This window comes from Anopheles arabiensis, chromosome 2 (genome assembly GCF_016920715.1).
Source record: "Anopheles arabiensis isolate DONGOLA chromosome 2, AaraD3, whole genome shotgun sequence".
Taxonomy (NCBI): domain Eukaryota; kingdom Metazoa; phylum Arthropoda; class Insecta; order Diptera; family Culicidae; genus Anopheles; species Anopheles arabiensis.
The window spans coordinates 105049218-105063026 of record NC_053517.1 but is presented as its reverse complement, the minus strand read 5'-3'; the positions used below and the strand labels follow the sequence as shown (position 1 = coordinate 105063026).

The following is a 13809-nucleotide window of genomic DNA, read 5'->3' as shown; positions in this document are numbered from 1 at the left end:
CAAAATAAACGCCCGAGCCCGTCCTACTCCTGTCAGCTTGAATGTGCTCATTAGGGCGGCACACGAGACAAGGGTGGCACACGTGTGCGTTTATGCTGTCCCAATGTGTGTGTTCGTGTGTGGTTGTGATTGAGAGTGTTTTGTACTCCTTTTATATGCTTTCCACAACGTCAACCAACGGCAACGCAAGCACATGCCCGGTGACATGACAGGTTTGTTTTTATGGTAACTAGGCCACGCTGGTGGCGGGAGGGAAATAATATGCACACGCACCTATCAACGGGTGGGATGGGTAGGTGTCGGTGAAGCCGTACGTTACAGCTTATTAAGCGCAGAATGAATGAACAGCGCCAGCAGCGCGTTGCGTCGGTGTTTGTTTTAGGGGCGTCTCGGTGGCAAGGGAAAGGGTAGCTTGTGATTATTATAATATCGCATGTTTATTAGCGTTTTTTTTCTTTTGTTGAATGTAAATTCTAGTTAGGCGATGTAGTTTATATTGCATAGGTAGTATTTAAAAAAGTAAACCATGGTAAAGGTGGCTATGGGGTTGCTTTAACTGCTGCTGAAAGTATGGTAATAATAAACATTTTCTCTATTTTTAATAGACAAATTACTCCCATTTAATCTGTTTGCCAAACTACAGCAACTGAAAGCGAAACAATTTGAGAAAGAAATCTATTCAAACTCTCAGACATGGAACTTTTACAATAACGTATACTTATTAATCCATTAAAGCATCGAAGAAAAAACATTGCATATGTTTAGGCGTTTTTATTGCAGTTCAATTGAGACTTTTGCAACATAACGCTCCAAAGGCTGAACGTTAATATGCATTATTGCTTAATTTTTCTTATTGGCATTTAATGATATTCACAAAAATCCGTCTTGATTCGAGAAACTAGATAATGTAAATATTTTTCAAGTTGATTTCATTTCTAACTAGGACAGCACAGAAACACAAATAAAATAGTACATTTATTTCTACTCTATCTCCGTCCATTTCCCCCCAATACAAATACACTAACCTCTTGGTTTAATCTTACGCCAAAACAAAAACACAACATCGCTACAAACATAAACTTTCCCACATAATGCTCCACAGTTCACGGTTTTATCATTAGCAGAGAAAAAATACCGCTTGCTCCATTACAGTGAGTTTCGTTCATTCGCTGAGACAATTTAAAGATTCACATTGTACGCATTGCCCATCGCCCATCCCATCCTGCATGGTACTCGTGCTTCTACTCATTCTCAGCCACGCCATTGCATCTATCCACTTCAATAAGGCTCCCACCACTCACCACCTCCCCTAAAATGGAAGCCCTCACCGGATACCCACTGCCAGAAAGTTGCTTTTTCATGCCATCGCACTGACGTTACGTGGTGTGTGGGCTTTCTTTTTTTTGTATTTGGTTGGTCTCATAAAAGCTAGATGTGTTTTTTCCCGCCTCTCTATCCCTGTCTATCTGCCAATGCGCCCTTGCAAAGAGGCAGAGTCAAATGAAACAGATCAAAGTATTTAGCAGGAAGTCATTAGGCAAATCGGAGATCGCCCCTTGGGAGCGGGCATAGGAAATTGAATTATTTTGACAACGCTCAATTACCGGCCATCACGGTCGTGGGTTCGGGATGGCGCACCGGCAATGAGGATGATGCGCTTCCTCAAGTCAAGTGCGTTTACCTACCCACCGATCCAGGGAGGTTCGTGAGTGTGGGTACAGATATTGTAATCAATGCTCCAAAGGTGTGGCTTTTCGGGACATAAACAAACAAACAAAGGAACGCAAAGAAAAATAGGCCAATGGGGCAGAGCAAAACTTGTTTTTTAAATAGAAACATTTTAAGAATGGGACCATCAACAGCTTTTCGTTAGTCTTTTAATTAATGATGGCATGTGTTGCAGATTGCATACATGAAGGCGGAAACCGATTATCACACTTAGGGGATATAAACAGCAAAGCATTTTTAGTATAAAATTACTACATACTTTAACTGTTCTTTTAATCACTTTCATCCTATAATACTTTTACGAATTTCACGAACGACCGCGCACACCATTGTTAGCCTCCATTCTGCCACGATCCCGATATCGTCCCGAATGTCCGAATAATTTCGCATAATTCAATCTGCAAACTGCAGGCGAAATAGTTGCAGGCAAAAAATACTTTCCACTATGATAATTTCGAAGAATTTCCTGCAATTGTCCATACCACGCCGTCGAACGATTTTACATCGCCGCGCACGGGAAAATTCCAGGGCAAATGGTGAAGCTCGCAAGACTCGCAACGCAACAGCAAAAAAAGCGCGCGCGCACACACACACACATGCACAAACAAAAAAATATTCAAAAGTGCCCTACAACCTGCCAGCCAGCAGCATTCCATGGCAGTGGGGCACAGAGAGCTGGTATGCCATGGTGAACATTCCATGCCGCGCTGTTCAATGGGGACGCCTGGCCCGTTTGAACCAATCTGATCTGCCACACGGGCACTTGTGCCGTTTTCAATGTGTGTGAGCAGTCGATCAACGTCCCGTTCGCCAACAACCGTAAGCCCCTTACGTGCCCCCATTGTAATACGTCCAAAACCTTCCAAAAAAGGTGCACGTGTTTTTCCGTACCATCAAACGCGCACTGCAATTGATACTGACATTAAGTGAAGATGATGGTGGAAAATGGTTTTTTAATTAATATGTAAATTTTAAAACTCCCTTCATCTCGGCATGGAAATGCACACGGATTGAAGGAGAAAAGGGCGAAAAAAGCCACACTGTGTTGCCGCCGTACCAGCGTTTGCGAGAGGCGAATTTTCCATCCAATCGAACCTTCACCCCGAGCTCCGGGCTGGAAAGGGCATGGCATACTTCACCACAGACTACAGCGCAGGGTTACCGGCTGCCGGATACTGAGTACCAGCTAAACGGTTCGCAATTGGTACCATCGACCATGTTTGCCCGGCTTGCAGGCTCTTCAGACTTGCTTGCAGTGTCAGTTTTTCACTGTCACTCCAACGGTAACCCGGGACCACAAAAAAGCTCTTTCCTCCCAGATTCGCCAGATTCACAGCAGCCCATTTAGCTTGCTTCGGGTGCGACCAAACACTACGGCTCGCCTGCCGCCCGCTCTAAGCATGACGCCGTTTTCCACGGCACTAATTCGGAGGAAATTAATTATTGTTGAAAGGTAGTTCAAAAACTTTACTTTTGCATCGTGCCGTGCGCAAATGAACTTAAGCGTGGCTTGGGGATTTTTTGTTTTCGTTTTAAATTTCTAGTAGAAACCATCGAAACAGCAACAAACAACGCTTTCCGCTGCTGTGCGGAAGGTGTGCACAAGAGAGGCAGCAAGCAGCCCGAAAAAAATCCTCCATGTTTCTACGGGGCCAGTTGGGCCAGGCAAAAGATTAAGCAATTAGTGTACATTGCCGGCGACACGCTCGATCAAAATGCGGAAGGACGCTCGGCAGAATATAAAATAGCAAAGCCCGGGTCCGGGTAGTAGTTCGAACGCTTCGGTGACACAAACTTTGTCACGATCGGTGGGGAGCTGTGTTTTTGGGGAACTTTTTGCCAGTTGGAAGGAATCGATTTTCGTGCGCTGCCAATAACGTTCGCTGGAAAGTTTACTGCTGCGGGACCAGCAAGCTAGACATGTTTGGTTTGGTAAATGTGCCTCGTGTCATTTTCTTTACCTGATTCATTTCTGGAAAATGCTATTTTATGAAATTTCTCCGCCAAAATGCTTACATATTTCGCAAAATACGCTTTACGTACTTGAAAAACGACTCAGATATTTCATCAAAAAGGTGTTTTCTTTCCTCTTTCCTTCAGCGACAAACTGTGAACATCTTTATCTTCGATCGTGCGGCCCTTTGGTAGTATAGAATATCAAATAACATTTTGCACTTGTCTCGATTTCTTTCAACTTTTCCATCTCCCTTTTTTCTCTTATTTTCCTTTCATGTTCCGTGCGGTTCTTTTCAGCTGCGGGATTTGTGTTTATTTCTTTATCTTCACTAAACTGCCTTTTATCTCTTCCTTGTGTTTTTTATCTCCAATTTTATTTTTATTTACTTTCTTACAAGAAAAAAAAAACACATCCCGCTTACACCGTGGTGGCCCTTTTTCTTGTGAAAGATTTCCTTTTAAAATAAATAAACCAACTAAACAGCGCAAACATTACTCTAGCGTTGGGTGCGAAAGTGGAGGAAAGGACAGGAGGAACAGGAGCAGGATAACAACAAAAAAGCACAGCCACCGAGCAGCAGCAGCAGCAGCAGCAGCGAGATAACGAAGCGTATGTAAAACGACAACCGCCTGTTTGTGCAACCAGCTGGTTTGGAAAATGATGCCGCCGATGATGTTACCAGCCCTGCCACGCCGATACCGATAACAAGCACAATAATGAGCGGTGTGGTGCTGGTTTTCAAAAGGCCTACCCCCCTGCGGGGCCACATTATGCTCGAGCAGTGCGCGGTACACTTCGCAGAGCTATATTTAGCAGCGTTCTTTAATCACATTGCGCCCCGCGCGAATGTACGCCAGGAGTGCGGAATTCAATTAACCAAACCATCGCGCACCAAACCAGCCAACCGATCGCGTCACAATGCACCAGCTCTTATCGACAATGGAGCAGCCAAAGCATGGGGAAGAATGTTTATTTGAAAATTTGACCTCCCCGCCTTAAAAGGGCGCGACCTGTGCTTTTGCTTTCGAGTATCAACAGTTTGCTTCCGGGCATTGCGAGCGAACAGGGACGCTAAATTACACGTATAAAGACGAGCAGTGGGAATGGAGGGATAAAGAAGAGAGAAGACGCAATAAATACGGTTTAAAAGGAAGAATAAATCTTAATTTGGACACTTTTTGTCCTTTGTGGCTCTTGCTACAGCAACAATGTCGTGCAATTTGCCTACCTTTCAGGCGTTTTTTTCATGCCGTTTGTACTTTTCGCTAGGCCCTTGGCAATAAACCGGGGTTTAAAGACGAAGAGCGTTTAAATAAAAATGGGTTTTTTCGGGTCGTATGTTTTGTAACTTTCAAAAAGTTTGTGAAAAACAAAAAAATGATAAAAAGAGAGCAAAAAAACAAAAGTAAAATTTATTCCTTAACCGGCTCTATTTGGCTTAAATTCTAATAACATAAAGTAGTTTATTTTTCTATTTTATTGTTTATTTTTCTTAAATACGTTTGATTATTATTTTAAAACATTAACCGTTACTACAATTTATTCGGAACCAATACTAATGCAAATCAGTGATACATAACGTTGGTAAAAATCCGGATCTGACCAATACCTAGAATTATCTGGGGTCGTTTGAGTCGGACAATTCTGGACGACTCCGGACGACTCCCGACGACTGTGGACGACTCTGGATGGCTCTGAAAGCCTTCAAATGACTCCGACTCCGGACGAATCCGGACGACTCCGGGTGATTCTGGGCGAATCTATAAGACTCTGAATGACTACGACTCCGGGCGACTCCGGACGACTCCGACCCAGATGACTACAACTCCGGATGACTCTTACTCCAGGCGGAACCAGTGATTCCCATTTTGCCGTAGTCGGAATCAAACTAACAATAGCCGTAGTCGGATCGGAGTCGTGGGTGCGCTCCAGAGAGCACATCACTAGTACAAATGGAAATACGTTAAATTGCATACCTTCAGGCGCTTAAGATTACCTCCACAATGACAAAGATGACGATCTCCATGATCATCATTATCATCATCATCATCATCTTCTTATTAAGAATGTAAAAATGCAACAATCAGTTAAACCTGCGCAATGTGTTAAGTGACCATGGTAGCACCAAAACACAGACAACAAAACAAACATTCTACGTTGCGCGTCCAATCACTAACGGATTCGGAGAACTCATAAACAACCCCTAATTTAATTTCCATTACGCCTCAACAAAAATCGCCAAACAATCATACACCGCACTCAGTGTTAGCTGAATTGTGACTCGCTTCATTTTCCAACATGTTGCTGCTGTTGCTAGTCGCAAGGTTTGGTTCGCTTCGCCATTTGCCCAACTCAGCGCAGCTCATCGGGAGTGTTTTCTTCTTCTTTTTCTTCCTCCTCTACCTTCAGCATTGCGTTTATTTCAGCGCGTGTTCGAGCAGTGCAGCTAATCTGCCCACGGCACGCGGACGTGTGCCACCTACAGGACTGGAACGTTGCGTCCGACGGGTACGCCATACTCGACCAGCTGAACGACACCACCGGATTGCTCAGTTTAAATCAATTGCTTACCCCGATTCTGGACGGACCGATACTGAGAAGATTGGCACCCTTTGGCAATATTACTGTATACCGGTCCGATGTGGAAACACTGCACCTGACCACGGATTGTACGCTGCAAAGCATCTCCCTGCACCGTACTGAACTCAGCAGCATCATATTCGAGGCCAATGCTCACCTGCACGCGCTAGACATTGCCTTCGCACCACTAGCGGCGGTACCTTCCACGCTGGCCAAGCTGGAGAATCTGAAGCAGCTTGTAATAAGCGTCACTCAAATCGCTGAGCTTGATTTAACCGTGTTCTACCCGCTGAAGGAGCTGCTCCATCTCGAGTTCACCCAGAACCAACTGGCCAGCTTGGTTGGAGCGCCCCCCGGTGAGCACGTGGCATCGAAGGTGAGCAAAATATTAATACGCCTCAACCCGCTTACCACGGTCGATCTGAACCTGTTTGCACCCTTTGGCGAGCTGGAGTTTTTGGACCTTACGAGCAACAGGATAAAAAGCCTCTCCGGCAGTTTACGCGCACACCAGCTCAAGCACATCTCGCTTGTGTCGAACGCGCTGCGCAAGCTTGACCTGTGCCCGTGGGATGTGTTGGGCAGTGTGGCATGGTTGGAGCTGTCCTTCAATCGACTGCAGCAGATACCGGCCTGCCTGCAGAAGCTGCCGAACGTGACGGAGCTGCTGTTCGATCACAACCGCATCACTCACCTGCCGCTGGAATCGTTTGCGGATCTTGCGCAGCTTCGCGAGCTACACTTGTCGTTCAACCAAATAGCGACGATTTCGTTCGGATCTCCACTGCCTGAGCGGTTGCGGCGGCTCGAACTGTTCCATAACTGTCTGTGTGATTTTCCAATGCCAAGCAATCTGTCCACGCTACTGGTTGACGGCTTACATGCGCACGGTGCTGGTAATGGCAGTGCGAAGCTTAACTGTAGTCACTGTTGAGATTGTTTTAGATAGGGGAACCTGGGGCAAAATGGTTAGGTGGGGCGAAATGGTCACCTGCATTAATGGCAAATTAACACGGTTATGATGATTTCTAATGATTGAAAAACATCAAATACAATGTTTAAATCCCACCATGAACGTTTCAAAACATAAGATTTCACAATAAGTGAATAATTTAGCAACTAATATGTTTGCTCTAAACGATGTAAATTAACCGTCTCGAAAATATGCTTTCGTAAGAATTTAACATTTAATTAGAGTAAAAAAAGAATGTGTATCCAGGCACATGATATTTATCTATGATTTACGTGAAAAAGGTAACCATTTTAATCTAATTTAAGGTTGTTTGTGTTAAAGTTTGTAAAATGTTTCACTTGGGGCAAAATGGTCGTTATGTTTTGACAGGACAGCAACATGATGAGGCTGTGGTATAAGCTAAGGTCGCTACAATACCCTAGCTTTACACAAATAAAACTGTTCTGTGTGTATACTATAGCGCCAAGAAAAAATACTGACAACACGAGAATTATTGAAATATTCCAGCATTTGCCTTAATTATTCAACAAAACACTTAAATATTGAACTTAAATTTCTACTCTCACAATTCTACCGCGATGCAAGAGCTTAAACTAAAGCCTGAAGTTCAATGTTGTGGTCCATTTTGCCCCTTTGTTTTGGTGTGTTTTGACATTTTGTGTAAGACCATTTTACCCCACACAATACATTTTCACCACTAGAGACGATGCTTTATAAAATCCATTTTAAACGTATATATTTGTTATTAATGCGTCATTTTATGATTGTTTTTCATTAAGAAGACGTTGAAGTATGGATTGATGTCAGTGGAAAGTGGTTTAACCTGTGTAAAACCCTATTTCAAACGTGATTTTTTCAAACTTGAGTTTAGTGGGTTTCACAGCAAATAAAGCAATATTTATTGCCATGTACGTCTTGTTGAACTAGTTGGGCAAGGGTGACAGTTATACCGATCAAAGGCAAAATACGAAGCTTCAAGGGTTTCATGGAGTAATTCTTCCAAAGATGACCATCCAGCTACCCATAAATTCCATTTATAATTTTTAACAAACAAACTTTTATTAAAAACCCCTGTATTTTCTTCCTCGCTGCTAGCGTCCTTTAGCACAAAACCAATCTAGCCCAGCCACAGCCACTGTCCACATCCAACCTCCGCCGGGTTCACCGGTGGCTCACTTTTAATCAACACCAACAGCACCGAGCGTGCACAAAACTTTCCACTGCAATTTCGAACGATTAGAACCATTTACAACTGTCGCAAAAGGAATGCCGGACGGACAAGATGTTCCGAAAAATTATCTAGCACACAGGCACACCATCACAGCCGACACAAACAGACAGACAGACCGATCCCGCCCCGACATTAGCAAACTTTGCACTATCAACTTTATTATCAACTGTGACAGCGCGTTCTGGGCGTTCAAGCGGTCACCGGGATGGGGGAATTCCCGAGCACGTGTGTCCGTTTTTCGGGAGGAGGGAGGGAGGTGCGATTGCTCGTCCGAACTATTTCGAGCGGTCGAGCGCTTTGAGCGCGTGCTAATGGCATGTCGACTTTAAGCAAACTTTAAATTGAACTTCCTTCCGGGGAGCTGGCCCCGGCTGCTTCTTCTTCTCCCCAGCTGCAGGTGCGTCTGTGCACGTGACACGGTGTGAAAAGGGTAGAACGCGTTCACGCGTTCGCTTCAAATGTCTGCTGGCAATTTCCATCGTTTTCTCGCCCACAAGGGGACAGTTATGGCTACTGACCTTCTTTTTTTGTTTGCCCTCACATGAAACACATCTTCTACACTAGTCTTGAACAGCGTTTGCGAATGATTGTTGTGGAGAGAAGGAAATAGAAAAAAGGACTCCCCCAAAGGCTTCGGACAAATGGGTGCGATTTGAACGGAATCGCTGTTTTCCGAATCGCAACGTAACGCGGTACCAAATAACCCCCTGTGGTGCGTGGAAAATTGCACTTTCCCATTGCACAAAGCTCTCCATTGCCGATGCCTTAAAAGTTCCATGTGTATGGGTATAGCGACCGGCTCGGTTCGATCAAACACTCTCGGACGCTTGCTGCTCCGCCACTCACCTGGAGCTGTATCACCTCTCCACATCCATCCGAAATCGAAAAATCAATGAAATCATTTCCTTTCCTTTCTCCTACGGCAGGCCACCAGCCAGTGGCGCAGCTGTACGTTGGTGTGGGTTTCTAGAATTTCCCACGCTACAATTATCATCCCTTTTCTACCATCACCAAACTGCACCTTGCAATCGGAAAAACTATTCTCTCCCTCTCTGTCTCTCTTTCACTACCATAAAACGATATAAAGTGCACATTGCATCACCTGCGCGTGCCCGTTTGTACGCTCCATTCGCTTCCATTGCGTACGATACAACTGGTCGCGTAAAGTGCGTATGCTCAAGCGTGTGGATGGAGTGGAAAGAAAGGATGAGGAGTAGGGGGAGATCCACATGCAACACACATACATATACGCAACGTGTGTGTGTCTGCGTTGCCTTGTCGATTGTGCGTAGTGCACGCATGCCTTTATCCTGGTTACTACGATGCAAATTTACTCATACACACAGCCACCGTATGGAGCCGTGTGACACAAACCGGCAAAGGCTTCAACCCGTTGGTCATCCTGATCCATGCTCCATTCACTTCCCACCGTGGGGAGGTAGGGTTGGAGCGGGTTGGAGCGGGAAAATCGTAATCGAACTGCCCAAAAATGGTCAAACTGCAAGCAGTTCCTGCAAAGGCTTAACCAACACACCGATGGCGACGGGTGCAAGCTTTCGAGCTTCACATACACACAGACAGAAGCATATGCAATGCCGGTTTGAACGTGTTTTTTTTTTTGCCATTTCGCAGGAGGAAACATAACTGCACGAGTCAGAAATTAAATGCTTTCCACGTGGGAGGAAAGGTGCAATCACCTTCCATGAACGTTGCAGCCATGCGGGCAGGGCTGCTGTGCTTACAGGGCTGGTGGCAGCAAAGCTCCACCATTGCTCCTCCGTGCGATTTTATCGTGCGCATCGTGGGCAGTAAGCGTGCATTTGACCGGTGGAAAAATCGAAGCTGCGGAAGCGTTCTCCAGATGGGATTGGGACCGTCTGCTGCCAATTTTCATTACATGGCTTGGGCATTTTGTTCAGGCCCTTTTGTGTGTGTGTGTGTGTGTGGTCGTAGCTTTCGTAAGGCCATTTTGAATCTTTCATTGTAACGAATCCAGGTTCGATCGATGATTTTACATTGGTTTGCATTTTTTTATTTACAGTCTTCTTAACAAAGGAAGTACAGTTTTGTAAAAATGAACTCTTTTTGGTTGGTTTGGAAAGCTTTTTCATGCAGTCAAAAGATCAAATAACTAATAAACACGAAATTATTCGCAGATAAGGAAAGATGTGGATAAACAATAAAATTGAAAAAAATAAATAAAACAATAAGTAACAAAATAATGCAACAAAACCAAAAAAAATATCATAAAAAATCAAAAAACAACAAAATATAAAATATTTTGTGAAATCAATCAAAACAACACAAACATCAACAAGCCAACAAAATAAGATACAATAAGAAAACAAACCTTCAAATGAAAATGGAAAAATCCTTTAAAAAATAGTTTCAAAAAGTTTGTGTGCCCTTTCCACTTTTGCCACTGTTTATTTATTTCCACTTTTATACATCCGACCATGCAACCAGCCGACAAACAGAGAAGAAGAAAATAAAAAAAGCGAAGGTCGTTCACTTCCCATTTTCGATTATGAGACCATCCCTTTGTTCCCTCTCCGTACCAACAGAAACAGAAAACAATGCCAGACTTCTCGTACTATCGTGGCGAGGTTCGTGTTTTCCATTGCGATTTGCTTTGTAGTGTGGCTCTGTGATGATTAGCACCTAGTCTCTACTGCCCAGACCACACCAGACCATGCCAGACCACGCCAGAGAGTGTGTCTGATTTGTACCGTGACAGACAGCAGCTAAACAGCGTGGAGCAACAACAGTAGGAAGAAGTAAAAATACACCAACAAAACGAACTAATCTCAAACCAAACCAATTGGCGGCAGCCAGTTGGGGGAGGGAGTAGGAGTGTACGACTATTGAGCAAATGTCTGGTTCAGTGTCTGGTTCGCTTTTGCTCGTTATTGACGCGTCAGTGGGCCAGAATTGATTGTTGTCTAGTTATGGGAGGCTTTATTTTAATCAACACGCAACATTAAAAGACATCAAGGTGAGTTTCTGACGAAACATTTTAGGGCTTAAAAATCAATCCAAAAGCATGTACCATTTTTTGTTTTTTCCAGAGGAAATAATGGTGGAAAACGAATTCCAAAAATAAGACTTCATTTTACTGTACAACAAAAATCGTTTTTTTCTTCTCCTGAACTGCTTTTCCCTGATTTACATCCCGCGCAGAGGAATGGAAACAAAAAACTCTACCTCATCTTCTTCAAACTCATCGCCCAACCATCAATCACGTTCACGCTCACGATTTCGTACGTGAGAAAGCATTGATTTACACAGCAAAATTCCACCCATCCTACTCTCCCTCGACCATATTCCAGACTATTGATTTCAATTTGGTGACATTCATTTCCAGCTGTTTTGGCCCTATTTTTTACTTTACAGATTGCAATATGATGTAAGTCTTGTTTTTTTTTATCCAGCTTTACCTACCTGTTCTCACGGGCCGCTCATTTCCAATCAACTGCTGCTTCGCTTCTCCTCGCTCTTCCACCTCTTTTCTTTGATAAACTTTCTTCGTTTTTAATATTTCTTTTTTGGATTTTTTTTGCCTTGTGCTACCGACAAGATGAACGTTTAACGCTCCCTGCTCCCTCTTGCGCTTGTGCTTCACATTCAGTTCACAGCGGCGTTGCACTGCTTAGGTGCATCCGCATTCGTGCACAGCCAGTACACACTTTCACACAACACGCATACCACTCACCAGTGCCGGCAAAACCGGCTTGTACAAGGACAAGGAAAAAATGGACCCCGACCACTACTACTACTACTACTACTGCTACTTCTACTACTACTACCAGCACTACTACAACACGTACACGTGTTTTTGTATGAATCCTTCCCTCCAGCCGCCCTGCCGTTTTCTGTGCCTGTGCTATCTGTCACGCTTTACCGTACACGTTTTCGGCTATGTTCGAGCCGAAGCACGTGAATCAATGCACCGGCGGGCGGGAAGAAAAACTGCACCAAAACGCCACCGCCATCATCCACCACCACTGACACCAGGAGAGAGAAAAGAAGCGTTTATTTTCAACTGAAACTAACACACGCTCACACACGCACACGGTAGGCATCATGGCTTGCTTCAATTTGCAATTCTTCGTGGGGTAGGGACGAACGAGGAAAAGCCACAATCAAAGCAGCAAGGTGTGAGTGTGAGTTCCACCGGAGAGATGCATTTTGCTACGAATTGCGAACGAACAGGGGGAACACTAACACCGATTTCGTACGTATCGTAACATCGCTAGGATGCTGTCAAGCGAAGCACGATGAGAGAGAGATAGTGAGTGACAGAGACAGTGTGAGAGAGAAAGCACGAGAAGAGAGTTAATTGAAAATGCATTTGCACTGCAACTCTTCCCTCCCTTTGGCGTCCGTGTGTTTGCTTCGCCGGTTAAAAATGGTGCTTCTTATCGCACGACTGCAGACACGCATGAATCCGACAGCCTCTTATCGATCTCACTGTGGAAAAATGCTGGAACGAATGATTCATAGCTACCGAACTAGCTCGAAAAGGCTTTTTTTCATTTACATTTACACAGCACTTTTAATTGAATTTTTCCTTCTCGAAAGGAGAAAATTGCAATCAATAATGTACACTCCACTGGTAGGATGGTTTACGTTCAACGAAATTGCACACCAAATACACTTTAGCGCACTTTTTAACACTGAAATTTTCTAATAGCCCACACACACACAAAGCTCGAGTTAAAAGGAACTGCACTGGTCAGGACACACACCCGCCCGCTTACTTACAATGCTTGCCTGTACGGTCAGTGTTCATTCCAGCCCATCCAATGCATCGCGTTGATAAGCGTTGCAGCGTTGCATCACTGTCGGCCGATAGGACGAACACTGAGCGACCCAGCAGCAGCGCCGAAAGCACGCGCGACTTTTCTTCTCTGCTGTACCTCTTCGGTTCCTCCATTCCCATCTTTTCCCTGTCACCGTGAGTGGCAGAGTGTGTCCTTTTTTACGTATTCCCTATCCTAACCTTTTCTTTTTGAAACACCCAACAGAAAGCCCCTTTCGGTGTGGTCTGTGATTGATGATTCCGGTCTGCCGGCACGCGTTCTGAGAGGACCGTTAGTTGCAGTGCTTTCGAATGTAAGTACTAGCACACTCACATCATAGCAGGCGTGTAAAAGCTTGCGGCACGTGAGAGCGCGCGCGCACTCGCGCTCAGTGAGTTGCTTTCGTTCGTTTGGCAAAAGCTCGCTCACTCACGCGCTTTTGGGGGTGAGTGTCTCATTAAGCTTACCGATTGGTGATGGCGCGCTAGCTGGACACCTTTGGCGAAACTGCAGGAAGTGCACCGGCTCCTGAAACGCT

At 44.6% G+C, this 13809-nt stretch overlaps 2 protein-coding genes across 4 annotated transcripts in view; one reads left to right on the top strand and one right to left on the bottom strand.

Annotated features, from left to right (window-relative positions):
• The window catches only part of LOC120894823 (Down syndrome cell adhesion molecule-like protein Dscam2), a 108140-nt gene extending 94602 nt beyond the window's left edge, over positions 1-13538 (bottom strand). Inside the window, exon 1 of one of the 3 annotated variants that reach the window (XM_040297663.1) lies at positions 13472-13538. The gene's annotated coding sequence lies outside the window, so the exon portion shown is untranslated. Of the gene's footprint in view, positions 1-13233; positions 13321-13471 lie in introns of those variants that run through there. The other 2 variants (XM_040297659.1, XM_040297664.1) reach the window with 2 other exon arrangements.
• On the top strand, positions 5984-7199 carry LOC120895039 (leucine-rich repeat transmembrane neuronal protein 2-like). Its single transcript, XM_040298031.1, has 2 exons — positions 5984-6009; positions 6095-7199. The coding sequence occupies exons 1-2, from the start codon at positions 5984-5986 to the stop codon at positions 7197-7199; spliced, it is 1131 nt and encodes a 376-aa protein (XP_040153965.1).
• Positions 13539-13809: the final 271 nt, after the last annotated feature.

Coding starts and splice junctions, on each gene's coding strand:
- LOC120895039 (XM_040298031.1), top strand. CDS start 5,984: ATGTTGCTGCTGTTGCTAGTCGCAAG. Junction 6,010..6,094: donor CTGCTGTTGCTAGTCGCAAG/GTTTGGTTCGCT, acceptor CTCTACCTTCAG/CATTGCGTTTATTTCAGCGC.